The following is a 13,397-nucleotide window of genomic DNA, read 5'->3' as shown; positions in this document are numbered from 1 at the left end:
GAGGGGCAGTTTTGGTGAATGGTGGCGTGCTTGTATTTGGACTGCAGTTAAAGGGCACCTCATCAGTCACATGGACCCCTGGCAGGTGGGAAATCTAAATCAGCCCAGTTAATTGCAATGCAAAGACTAACAAAGCTTTGGGCCATTCTGCAGATTAAATTTATTTAGTTATCTTTTATTTTAAGTGCTAATATATTCACCAAAATATATTAAGCGCCATGGTTGGCAAGGGGAGAATATCTGTTATAAATTGCAAGTTTCCCCTGTATTGGTGAAACATCTCACTCACAAATAAAATGCTTCCTCTTGTGCCCTTTGTGAGTTTCATCATTCTTTTTTTTAAGAAAGGAGGTAGTCATTTAATCAAATTTATTTACTCGTCCCCCCTTTTGTTACATTTAATATATCGTGTTTACAAAGAGCAAGGAACCACAATAAATTTTCCAGATTTCTTTCTCCCCATAATCATAGGAAAGGGGAGATCCAAATTCAAATGAAGAAAATGGTTGATCTAAATTCACAGTTGCTCAGCTGAAATGTACATTTCCTCATTTGGACATTCTGAATTCTCCCTCTGTGTACCCGAACAGGCGCCGGAATGTGGCGACGAGGAGCTTTTCACAGTAATTTCATTGCAGTGTAAGCCTACTCTGACAATAAAGGTTATTATTATCAGAACAAAAGTGGCTACTTATGTGGAAGTACAGGCTGTATAGTGCAAAGGGGAAAGAAAGAAAAGGCTTGCATTAATATTGTGCTTTTCCCAACCATTGCATGTTGCAAACTGCTTTACGGCCAATGAAGTACTTTTTAATGTGTGGTCAACGTTGTAATGTAAAAAATGTGCCAGCCAATCTGCGCACAGCAAGCTCCCAAAGACAGCCATGTGATAGCCAGATAATCTATTTATGTAATATTGATTGAGAGGTAGCGGATATATGATCGTCACCAATCATTTGGGACTTAAGAAATTTCTTTATCTAAAAATGTTGTGAATCTTCAGAATTCTCTAAACCAGAAGGTTGCGGATGCTCCAGTGTTGAATACACTGAGATGGACAGAGTTTTGGTCTCTCAGGGAATTATTTATATATTTTTTAAAAAACGCATTTTATTCCAACTTGTATCAAAGTAGGTTACAGCAAATAAACACCCCGGGAAACATTCTTCCCAACAATCAACTATACAGTTTGTCCAGATTTTTCCCAATTTGTCACAATCCCAAAACATGTGCGCGTGATTCGCTGGTCCCGCCCATACCTCTCACACTCATCTGTTACCCTCCGAAAGAACCTACTCATTCTCGCCAGAGTCATATGCACCCTGTGCACCACCTTAAACTGTATCAGGCTCATCCTTGCACAAGAGGAGGTCCCGTTTACCCTTGGCAGTGCCTCACTCCATACCCCATTGATCTCCATGACCAACTCCGCTTCCCATTTCTCCTTGATCTTCACCACCTGCTCGCCTCCCTGCTCCCCCAGCTGCTTATATATATCCCCAATTCTTCCCTCCCCTTCCACATCCGGAAGCAGCAGTCGCTCCAGAAGGGTGTATCCTGGCAATCTAGGGAACCCCTTCCAGACCTTTCGTGCAAAGTCCCTAACCTGTAGATACCTGAACTCACTCCCCCTCGGCAGCTCTATCCTCTCCCTCAGCTCCTCCAGACTGGCGAACCCTTCCTCCAAATACATATCCCTCACCTTGACCAGCCCCACTTTCCTCCACCTCCTGTATACACTATCCATCCCCCCCCGGCTCAAACCCATGATTCTCGCACAGCGGCGTTAGCACCGACATCCCTTCTACCCTAAAATGCCTCCTCAGCTGATTCCATATCTTCACCGTGGACTGCACCACTGGGCTCCCTCAATACCTACTCGGAGCCATTGGCAAGGCTACCGTCACCATAGCCCTCAAACTAGACCCCTTACAAGATTCCTCCTCCATCCTAACCCACTCAACCCCTTCTCCTTCCCACCGCCGCACCTTGTCCACATTCGCCGCCCAATAATAATGAAGCAAGTTTGGCAACGCCAACCCCCCCTGCTGCCTCTGTAGTAGGGTCCTCCCCACCCTCGGCACCTTCCCCTCCCATACAAAGTCAGAGACGATTGTGTCCACTTTCCAAAAAAAGGCCTTTGGTATAAAGATTGGGAGAGCCTGAAAGATAAACCAGAACCTCGGCAGAATATTCATTTTCACCACTTGGACCCTCCCCGCCAACGTTAAGTGCAGTGTATCCCACCTCTTAAGATCCTCCCTGGCCTCCTCCACCAGCTTCGTTAAGTTCCACTTATGGAGCCCCGTCCATTCCCTCGCTACCCGAATCCCCAAGTACCTAAACCTATCCTTCGCTACTGTAAATGGCATCTCCCCTAAATTAGCCCGCTGTGCCAGCTCATTCACCGGGAATACTTCGCTTTTCCCTACATTCAGCTTGTATCCCGAGAACTATCCAAACCTCCCAACAGGCCCATAATCCTTCCCATACTCTCCAACGTATCCGAAACATACAGCAAGAGGTCATCGGCATAGAGCGACATCCGATGCTCCCTCTGTCCCCTGCCACTCTGCCGTCCCCTAAGAGCCATCGCCAATGGCTCTATGGCCAGCACAAACAGCAGCGGTGACAGCGGGCACCCCTGCCTCCTGCCCCTGTGTAAGTCAAAGCTTTGTGAGCTCATATCATTTGTCCTCACCCTCGCTCTTGGCGCCACATACAGCAACCGCACCCATGCCACAAATCTCGGCCCAAACTCAAACCCTCCCAAAACTTTGAACAAGTACCGCCAGTCCACCCGATCAAATGCTTTCTCCGCGTCCATGGACACCACCACCTCCGGTACCAGAGCTCTCGACGGATTCATCACCACATTCATCTGCCATCTTATATTACTCGCAAGCTGCCTGCCCTTCACGAAGCCTGTTTGATCTTTTGCAACCACCGCCGGGACACAATCCTCCATCCTCCCGCCAACAACTTAACCAATACTTTCACATCCGGTTATCAATAGTGATATGGGTCTATACAAAGAACAAAGAAAAGTACAGCACAAGAATAGGCCCTTCGGCCCTCCAAGCCTGCGCCGACCATGCTGCCCGTCTAAACTAAAATCTTCTACACTTCCGGGGTCCGCATCCCTCTATTCCCATCCTATTCATGTCTTTGTCATGATGCCCTTAAACGTCACTATCGTCCCTGCTTCCACCACCTCCTCCGACAGAGAGTTTCAGGCACCCACTACCCTCTGTGTAAAAAAAACTTGCCACGCACATCTCCTCTAAACCTTGCCCCTCGCACCTTAAATCTATGCCCCCTAGTAATTGATCCCTCTACCCTGGGAAAAAGTCTCTGACTATCCACTCTGTCTATGCCCCTCATACTTTTGTAGACCTCTTTCAGGTCGCCTCTCAACCTTCTTCGTTCCAGTGAGAACAAACCAAGTTTATTCAACCTCTCCTCATAGCTAATGCCCTCCATACCATGCAACATCCTGGTAAATCTCTTCTGCACCCTCGCTAAAGCCTCCACATCCTTCTGGTAGTGTGGCGATCAGAATTGAACACTATACTCCAAGTGTGGCCTAACTAAGGTTCTATACAGCTGCAACATGACTTGCCAATTTTTATACTCAATGCCCCGGCCAATGAAGGCAAGCATGCCGTATGCCTTCTTGACTACCTTCTCCACCTGTGTTGCCCCTTTCAGTGACCTGTGGACCTGTACACCAGGATCTCTCTGACTGTCAATACTCCTGAGGGTTCTACCATTCACTGTATATTCCCTACCTGTATGAGACCTTCCAAAATGCATCACCTTACATTTGTCCGAATTAAACTCCATCTGCTATCTCGCCGCCCAAGTCTCCAAACGGTCGAAATCCTGCTGTATCCTCTGACAGTCCTCATCGTTATCCGCTATTCCACCAACCTTTGTGTCGTCCGCAAACTTATCAATCAGACCAGTTACATTTTCCTCCAAATCATTTATATCTACTACGAACAGCAAAGGTCCCAGCACTGATCCCTGTGGAACACCACTAGGCAAAGCCCTCCAATCAGAAAAGCACCCTTCCATTGCTACTCTCTGCCTTCTATGACCTAGCCAGTTCTGTATCCATCTTGCCAGCTCATCTCTGATCCCGTGTGACTTCTCCTTTTGTACCAGTCTGCATGGGGGACCTTGTCAAAGGTCTTACTGAAGTCCATATAGAGAACATCCACTGCCCTACCCGCATCAATCATCTTTGTGACCTCCTCAAAAAACTCTATCAAGTTAGTGAGACACGATCTCCCCTTCACAAAACCGTGCGGCCTCTCGCTAATATGACCCCTTGCTTCCAAATGGGAGTAGATCCTGTCTCGAAGAATTCTCTCCAGTAATTTCCCTACCATTGACATAAGGCTCACCGACCTGTATTTCCCTGGATTATCCTTGCTACCCTTCTTAAACAAAAGAACAACATTGGCTATTCTCCAGTCCTCCGGGACATCACCTGAAGACAGTGAGGATCCAAAGATTTCTGTCAAGGCCTCAGCAATTTCCTCTCTTGCCTCCTTCAGTATTCCGGGGTAGATCCCATCAGGCCCTGGAGACTTAACCACCTTAATATTTTTCAAGACGCCCAACACCTCGTCTTTTTGGATCTCAATGTGACCCAGGCTATCTACACACCCTTCGCCAGACTCAACATCCACCAATTCCTTCTCTGGTGAATACTGATGCCAAGTATTAATTTAGTACCTCGCCCATTTCCTCTGGCTCCATACATAGATTCCCTCCCCTGTCCTTCAGTGGGCCAACCCTTTCCCTGGCTACCCTCTTGCTTTTTATGTACGTGTAAAAAGCCGTGGGATTTTCCTTAACCCTATTTGCCAATGACTTTTCGTGACCCCTTTTAGCTCTCCTGACTCCTTGCTTAAGTTCCTTCCTACTTTCCTTATATTCCACACAGACTTCATCTGTTCCCAGCCTTCTAGCCCTGACAAATGCCTCCTTTTTCTTTTGACGAGGCCTACAATGTCCTTTGTTATCCAAGGATCGCAAAATTTGCCATATTTATCCTTCTTCCTCACAGGAACATGCCGGTCCTGAATTCCTTTCAACTGACATTTGAAAGTCTCCCACATGTCAGATGTTGATTTACCTTCAAACATCCGCCCCCTATCTATGTTCTTCAGTTCCCACCTGATATTGTTATATTTAGCCTTCCCCCAATTTAGTACATTCACCCGAGGACCACTCTTATCCTTGTCCACCAGCACTTTAAAACTTACTGAATTGTGGTCACTGTTCCCAAAATGCTCCCCTACTGAAACTTCTACCACCTGGCCGGGCTGATTCCCCAATACCAGGTCCAGTACAGCCCCTTCCCTAGTTGGGGGGGGGGGGGAACAAAACCGTGTTATACGACCCACATTCCACCGGATCCTTCCCGTTTTTTGGGATTAGTGTGATTACTGTCTGCTTCATCGTCTCCGGCAACTCCCCCTTCTCCAGTGGTTCATTAAACAACCCCAACAGATGTGGTGCCAAGTCCGCCGCAAATTCCTTGTAAAATTCTGCCGGGTACCCATCCGGCCCAGGGGCCTTCCCCGACTTCATACCCGTGATACTATCCAGCACCTCCCTCAGCCCAGGGGCTCCTCCAACGCCTGCCTCTTTGCTTCCTCCAGCTGGGGAAATTCCAGCTCATCCAGAAACCACCCCATGTCCCCCTCTTCGCCTCCTGGGTCTGCCTCATGAAGTTCCTGGTAATACTCTCTAAATGCCTCATTTATCTTCCCTGGTTCTGACACCACATCCCCAGCCCCAGTCCGGATTTTCAATATTTCCCTGGATGCAGCCTGCCTCCGCAGCTGGTGCGCCAGCATGCGGCTCGCCTTCTCCCCATACTCGTATCGCACCCTTCTTGCCCTACGCAGGTGCCCTACCGCCCTCCCCGTTGTCAGCCTGTCAAATTGCCCCTGCAACTTTTTCCTCCTCGCCAATCCCTCCATGGTGGGCACCCTTGAATATTGCCTGTCCACCTCCACTATCTCGCTCACTAGACAGTCATGTTCCGCCCTCCTTTCCTTATTCGTATGAAACGTAAATGAGATAACTTCTCCCCGGACCACTGCCTTCAATGCTTCCCAAAAAATGCCCGCCGACACCTCCCCATTCTGATTGAACTCCACATAATCCCTAATCGCCAACCGCACCTAGTCACAAAAACCTCCATCCGCTAACAACCCCGAGTCAAACCCCCACCCCGGCCTCTGCTTTCGCCCCGTACTGAACCGAATATCCAGCCAGTGGGGTGCATGGTCCGAGATAACTATCCCCGCATACTCTGCCCCCTCCACCCCAACCAAAATCTCCCGACTCACTACAAAGTAATCAATCCTCGAATACACCTTGTAGACAAGTGAAAAGAAGAACCTTCCCCCTAGGTTCTGAAAGCGCCATGGATCCACCATACCCACCCTCTCCATAACCCCCCCCCCAGCTCCCTTGCCATTCGTACCCTACCCATCGACCTGGGGCTCGATTTATCCACCCTCGGCTCCAGGACACAGTTAAAATCTCCTCCCATGATCAACTGATACGTGGCCAAATCCGGGATTCCTGCCAGCAACTCCCTCATAAAACCCACATCATCCCAATTTGGGGCATACACATTTACCAACACTACCGGTGCCCCTCCCAATACCCCACTCACAATCACATATCTCCCACCTGGATCCCTCACCTCATTCGCACTCACAAATCTCGTTTTGTTGCTCATTAAAATCGCCACACCCCTCGATTTCAAATCAAACCCTGAGTGAAAATCTTGCCCGACCCACCCCTTTCCTTAACCTAACCTGGTCCTTCACACGGAGGTATGTCTCCTGCTAAAAGACAACCCCCGCTTTCAAGCATCTGAGGTGCGCGAACACCCGCGACCTTTTAACCGGCCCATTCAGTCCCCAGGCGTTCCACGTTACCAACCTTACCGGAGGCTTGCGCCTCCAATCCCCTCTACCGTCCGTCATCTTCCCCACTTAACTCCTGCCCCTTTAATTCCACTCTGTACCTAGCCCATCCCAGTTGGCCCCTTTCTTCGCCCTTGACCATGTCATCTCTCAACCCCACCCCCCTCGCTTTTCCCCTTCCCTCCCCCCGGCCACCCCTCTTGGCCTTCACCCCCACTCCTGGCCTCGAACGTCACCCATAATTTTGCCGGGTAGAGCACCCCAAACCTGATCTGCCGCCGGTACAGCACCGCCTTGGCCTTGTTGAAACCTGCACGTCGCTTCGCCAACTCTGCTCCGATGTCCTGATAAATCCGGACGTTATTTCCCTCCCAGTCGCAGCTACGCCTCTCCCTGGCCCACTGTAGAAGTTTCTCTTTCTCCACAAGTTATTGGAGTCTCACGATCACTGCCCGCGGCGGCTCCCCAGCTCTAGGCTTTTTGCCTCAGACACCTATGCGTTCGGTCCACTTCAGGTGCCTTATCTAGCACCCCTTCTGCCACCTGCCCCGCCAGCATCCTCGAGACGTACCTCGGGGCACTTACACCTTCCACTCCTTCAGGCAGGCTCACTATTCGCAGGTTCTGCCGTCTTGAGGCATTCTCCTGCTCCTCCACCTTTGCCCTCATTGTTTTACAAAGGTCTCCTAGGAGCCCCACCTCCGCCTCCGGAGCCACCACACGATCGCTGTGGTCCGAGATCACTCCTTCAATCTCCCGAATCAGTGACCCCTGCACCTCCAAACACCTCTCCATCCGCCCCCAAAGTACTCTTCAGGGGTGCCACAGCTTCTGCAATGGCCTTTGCATGATCCTCATGCATTTCTTTTCTCTGTTTATGGAATTCCTCCGTGATAAGTCATCAGTTCCTGTATCTGGGGCCTTCCAGCTTGCCCCTCCCCCGCCTGCATGCTGGAAGAGACTGTCTGTGAAGCACAAGACTGTTGCAACTTTCCAGCCACACCTCTCACTGTTTTCTGTCGGGTCCGGTGATCAGAAGACAGACCATTCCAGACATAACATTCACCTACGCCTTTATCATCAGAATTCCACCTGGATCGGGTAAAAAGAGCCCTTTTCTGTGACTTTGAACAGGAACAGCCCTTTATGTGACCAATCACTCCATGGTCACAAGCGGAAGTCTCGTCTCTCAGGGAATTATGGGATATGGGAACAGGCGGGAAAGTCAAAGGTCAGTCATGATTACACTGAATGGCGGAGCAGGCTCAACAGGTTGTATGGTCTATTCCTGCTATTTCTTATGCATGATAAACGGGTACATTTATTTATTTATTATTTATTAATTATACACACAAATCGACACAGAGACAGACTGACAAACAAGCATGTAATACACCTACGAATCAGTAGTTCAATTGAACAGGTTGGCTTGGGGTACTGGAAAGGTTTGAAGAATCGACTGGTAGGATTCCTGGTTCATTTAGGACTATGGTAAAGATAACGGACTAATATGCCTGTGGAATGACACCAAAGCCACCCACCGATTTTCAATTTAGCAAGAACGTAGTCAAAAGCCCTGGCAGACAGATAGTAATTAAGAAATACGGGGAATCAGTGCCGAAGATTAGATTCCAGAAGTGCTGGATCGACTTGGTTCAAGATTGAAAGCAGCAAAAGGTGCGATAAATCTACCCAATGTTTCTCTGTTCACTTTCCCCAAGACTGAATAAGGTCCAGTCGTGACACACGTGTGACGTTTGCCTTGACGAGTTTGGATTTTCTGGCCACCAAATGACCCATCTTGTTCATGCTTGTAGCTCAATCAGCAAGGTTCACATTTCTGCATTGAATCCATGACGCAAGTTCACATTTCATTTTAAGTCTGTGCAGCGTGGCAATTTTCACTGATTAATGAGACTGTGAAATAACACACTGTCTTTTTAATGGTGTACTGAGACACTTACCTAAGTGTTGAATGTGCCTTCCTGAGATTTCCTCCCACACTCTGCAACTGTGCGGCCTTAGCTCAAAGAAGTGGGAGTCGAGAAAGTGCGCTCTCAACACAAAGGCAAATGCCTACTTCTGCAGCTATATAAAATCAATAATCACTCCAATTTTATCAAACAAAACACCTTTTTAAAGAACAATGTTGCAGCTGAGGCTTTAAAAAAAAAAAATTGGCATCTAAGGACTAGCATTCACTGATAAATAGTAGTCAACATTTAAATTTTTTTTTAAAAAGAGTATCCAATCTTTTTTTCTCAATTAATTACCCTGCAGATCTTTTTTGGGTTGAGGGGGTGAGACCCACGCAGACATGAGGAGAATGCGCAAACTCCACACGGACAGTGAACCGGGGCCGGGATCGAACCCGGGTCCTCGGCGCCATGAGGTAGCAGTGCTAACCACTGTGCCGCCCTCCTAAACAGTGGTCAACATGGGTTGCCAAGGGAACTAAACACTGAGTTTTAAAGCCAGGCAGTTCACTCCCAAGTACTGGGTGCATCTTCTGAAATCAGGAAACTTATTCATTATTGATATATTTGAATGTGAAGATTCACCGCTCTAATGCACCTACACTTTTTTGAAAGGTATAACTGCAAACCACAGTTGTTTCAGAATTTCTCTTCAAATGACATCTTCAACACTGGCTACCTATAGTGATGTTTTATGCCCATTGACTTTCACCCGCAGAGTGCCCTCTTCACTATTCCTTTTCAGTCAAGAGAAACATTGGTGAAAGTGAACAGGTTCAGCTCAATAATACGAAGTTACAGAGATGCAAAGAAGTTCCTCTACTTGTTTTGAACGTGTACAACCTTGAGTAAAGTTGATTCAGAACTCCTTGCACAATTCTAATTCATCCGAGTCACTCGTGATTTGATAACACATAGAAGTAATTCACCATTTAAGCACGCATCACCCCATCAGCGACGGGATGCTTTTCAACCTTATTCCAATGACTAGTATACAACACATGCTACCACAACAACAATATTCCTTTTAACAATGTTTTCGTTGATAGCGAAGATCACATTCATAGCTCCTTGCATTTGTATGGTTATGTTTTGATATTTTAACACCAGGGTAAAGATTCTGCTCCGTTACGCCAGGATTATCAGCATAATCTGGTCAGAATTGGTCGAACCAATGCAAAAGGTCAGGGAATGTTATTCATGAGTGAGTTACTGTCACATTTTTCAGGCCCTGCCCACAAAACCAGCTATGTTCCCAGGTCAATATTGAAAGATTCTGATGATTGAGCTGGTTAAGGAATGATCACTAATTTTTTTTTAAGGGGTGCAGGCACTGATTGGCAGGCTTTGAAACCGTTTCATATCACAAAATACTTACTAAGAACCCAACACATGAAACTGGTCCAATATAGTCTCATCAAATACCTTTCAGTGATTTGAAATCAGGTCACTCACAGTTGGGAACTGGAATAAAATGCCTGTTTTTGTGATAAACCCATTTTCAGCTGCATTAATAAAAGCAAATCAGGTTGCCACTCTTAAATATATCAGTGAACATGATTAGAAGAGAGAAAAAACAATGGCGTTCTATTACACCGTACGGTCACAATGGTTCAAAGATGATTTTACATTTGTGATTGTGCAAATGAATTTAAGCGTAATCCTGAAATATAACCAAGCCAGAGCAATTTCAAGCACAACTTGGGCATGATTTCTAAATTGTATCAAAAGCTGAAACTCTACCTCCCTGTATTTAATATTCACACCATTACAAAGCTAGCACACTATGTGTAATCATCATTAGCAAGGTAGCTATAATATTGTTGCACTGAGGTTGTGCTATCAGAAGCATCATTGTATCAGACCTCTCCATTTTCTAGCACACAGATAAATACACGAGCAAGGTGACTGTTTGCTTCCAACCTTTTTGTTTGTTAATGATCAAAATCTAGCCGACTCACCTTGGTGTAATGGATCTTGCTGATGTAGGTGTAAGTGTGAATGTATGTGTGAATGCTGGTGGTGATGTGGCGTCACATTGAACATCTGTAGTCTTGTAAGTGGGTCATTTGCAAGTGATGCCATGCGTTCAGCATGTATTCGTTCCGCTGCCAGTCTATCAGCGTAAGACATTTCAGGCCGCAGCTGAGGGCCTGCAAGTGCAAGTCTTTCCCTTTCGAGTGGATTCAATCCATGGTGGAAAGGAGGGAAGGGATGGGCTCCAGCTGCTGGTTGGATTGTTAATGCACCGTGCCTAGCAAATGGATCCATAGGATTAGCAGCAGGGTGCAGACCGTCCAGTTCGGGTGGCTTAACCTCAAAGCCTGGCTTCATCCTTTCGCGGAATTCCCTTTCACGTATCTCTCTTTCCCTAATCTCTCTTTCACGTAGTTCTCGCTCTCTCATTGCGGGGTCAGCACTGTAGAGGCTTGGCATATGGTAAGCCAAGATTGGATCAGAGGCATTTAGTGGAACAAAGAATGGATGGTTACGATTGGTTGGAGACATGACATGCGGTCTTGCATATTCACTGAGAGTCCGTAGTGCTGGAGTATCTGGTCCAATGTATGGAGGAACAGCTGCAATGGTAGTTGGTGGTGGCTCAAATGAAGGCCTTAAATGAGCTGGCCCAACAAGCTGAGCTTCGGCCATGCGTCCCTCATGAGAAGAGCTGGATGCTTTCTGTTAAAGGAAAGGGAACAAGTTATAATGCAGAGAAGAAAAAATAAATCCCTTTTTACAGCAGCAGCTGCCATAATTTGTTAAGTTGTCATTCACGGACACAGTGAAAGGCTTTGGGTCAGTTAAATCATTTTTCACTGCATTAGTGAATCAGTGTGACTGAGGCAAGTGGGTCTGGTGGCAGAATACATTGAGTAGGGATGCATGCTGGTGAACCTGGGTCGAGGGAGGGTCTGCGCGGGGCAGTGGGAGGCTGGCGGCGGAGCGACACGCGGGGGGGGGGGGGGGTGTTGGGAGGGGGGCTGGCGGCGGTGGGCTAGTGGAGGAGAGTGGGGGTGGGTGGGGGGGGGGAGGGTGCTAGCGGCGGGACGGGGGTGCTAGCGGCGGTGGGGTAGTGGCGGAGCATCGGAGGTGTCTGCCGCAGAGTGTCTGCCGAAGTTGGAGACTTGATGGCGGGGGAATTAGCAGCGTGGAGTTGGGGACAGTGGGGGTAGTCAGCTGTACAGTTTCTCAGGAGTTAGACCTCATTTTTCTGGTCTCACATTTCCTGACTAACCATCCAAGAAACCGAGTTGGAAGCCTCTGAAGTCTCCAACTTTTACTCCATCAGAGGTTATTATGGAGAGTCCTGGGGAATGTCGGAATTGCCCACTGGAGGTTGAACCTTCCCAGGCAATTCCCACGGAACCTCTTAATTGGAAATTCTACAGAGTCCTCGTGAGCATATCCTGGGGTACAACCATCTAGGAAAAGATCTGGGATGATCGGTCTTCTGCTAATTTATCCAATTAACTCGCTTTCTTGCCCCGTTTTAGTTATTTTTCTTTTATTCATGCAGAGCTTTAACATGCATGGTTCTACAACACGGAGCATTTTGATTAGTTGCCAACATTTGACTTATTATTTTGAATGATATAGAGCCAGAGATCCATAGATTATATTATTCAATATTCCTACATGTCTAGATGCTTCCTGAACACCAACTGGCCATATAATCTGACTACTGTCACCTCAATTTAGAATTTTGCGCTAAATCAGGGATCAGGGATGTTTTACATTTAAAAACAAAAAATGAGCAGAACTGTACTGGAACAGGTTTATTGCATCTAATCTTTTCCAGGCCGTTTCTGAGATACTAAGTGTGTCAAGCTCATATAATGCAACAACATGTCACATTCTGGTTCACATGTTGGTAAAATAGGCCAGTGCAACATAAATCAGATGTCCAGGTAGCTAGTGGGAGAAGTTAGCCACTTAAGTTTCTGCCGCTCTCCTTTTTTAGAAATTATTTTTCTTACTTTCCATTCAATTCATCCGCAATCATTTCCCAGGTATATAAGCAATGTGTTGCTTGGCCTTTGCCAGGGCAGTTTTGGTAGAAAGTGAATGATCAATGCCCAGGGTGAATCTCTGCCCACATTCCTTCCTCTTCTGAGTACTGCCTGCAGTTTCGGAAAATCTATTGAACATCTAACAGTAGCACAACAATGGAGTTTAACTTGGATAAACGTGAGGTGATGCATTTTGGTAGATCAAATCAGGGCAGGACCTACTCAGTTAATGGTGGGGAGTTGGGGACAGTTACAGAACAAAGAGATCTAGGGGTACAGGTTCATAGCTCCTTGAAGGTGGAGTTGCAGGTGGACAGGGTGGTGAAGAAGGCATTCAGCATGCGAGGTTTTACTGGTCAAAATATTGAATACAGGAGTTGGGACGTCTTGTTGAAGTTATACAAGACATGGAATATTGTGTTCAGTTCTGGTCACCCTATTATAGG

General features: G+C 47.1%; 1 protein-coding gene across 13 annotated transcripts in view; it reads right to left on the bottom strand.

Annotated features, from left to right (window-relative positions):
* The window catches only part of rerea (arginine-glutamic acid dipeptide (RE) repeats a), a 708,059-nt gene that overhangs the window by 25,148 nt on the left and 669,514 nt on the right, over positions 1–13,397 (bottom strand). For all 13 annotated transcript variants that reach the window (XM_072477931.1, XM_072477930.1, XM_072477934.1 and 10 more), the window contains one exon: positions 10,900–11,620. In XM_072477931.1, coding sequence (XP_072334032.1) covers positions 10,900–11,620 — 721 coding nt within the window. The remainder of the gene's footprint in view (positions 1–10,899; positions 11,621–13,397) is intronic.

This window comes from Scyliorhinus torazame, chromosome 16 (assembly GCF_047496885.1).
Source record: "Scyliorhinus torazame isolate Kashiwa2021f chromosome 16, sScyTor2.1, whole genome shotgun sequence".
In the NCBI taxonomy this organism is placed as follows: Eukaryota; Metazoa; Chordata; class Chondrichthyes; order Carcharhiniformes; family Scyliorhinidae; genus Scyliorhinus; species Scyliorhinus torazame.
This window is presented reverse-complemented; position numbering and strand designations above follow the sequence as displayed.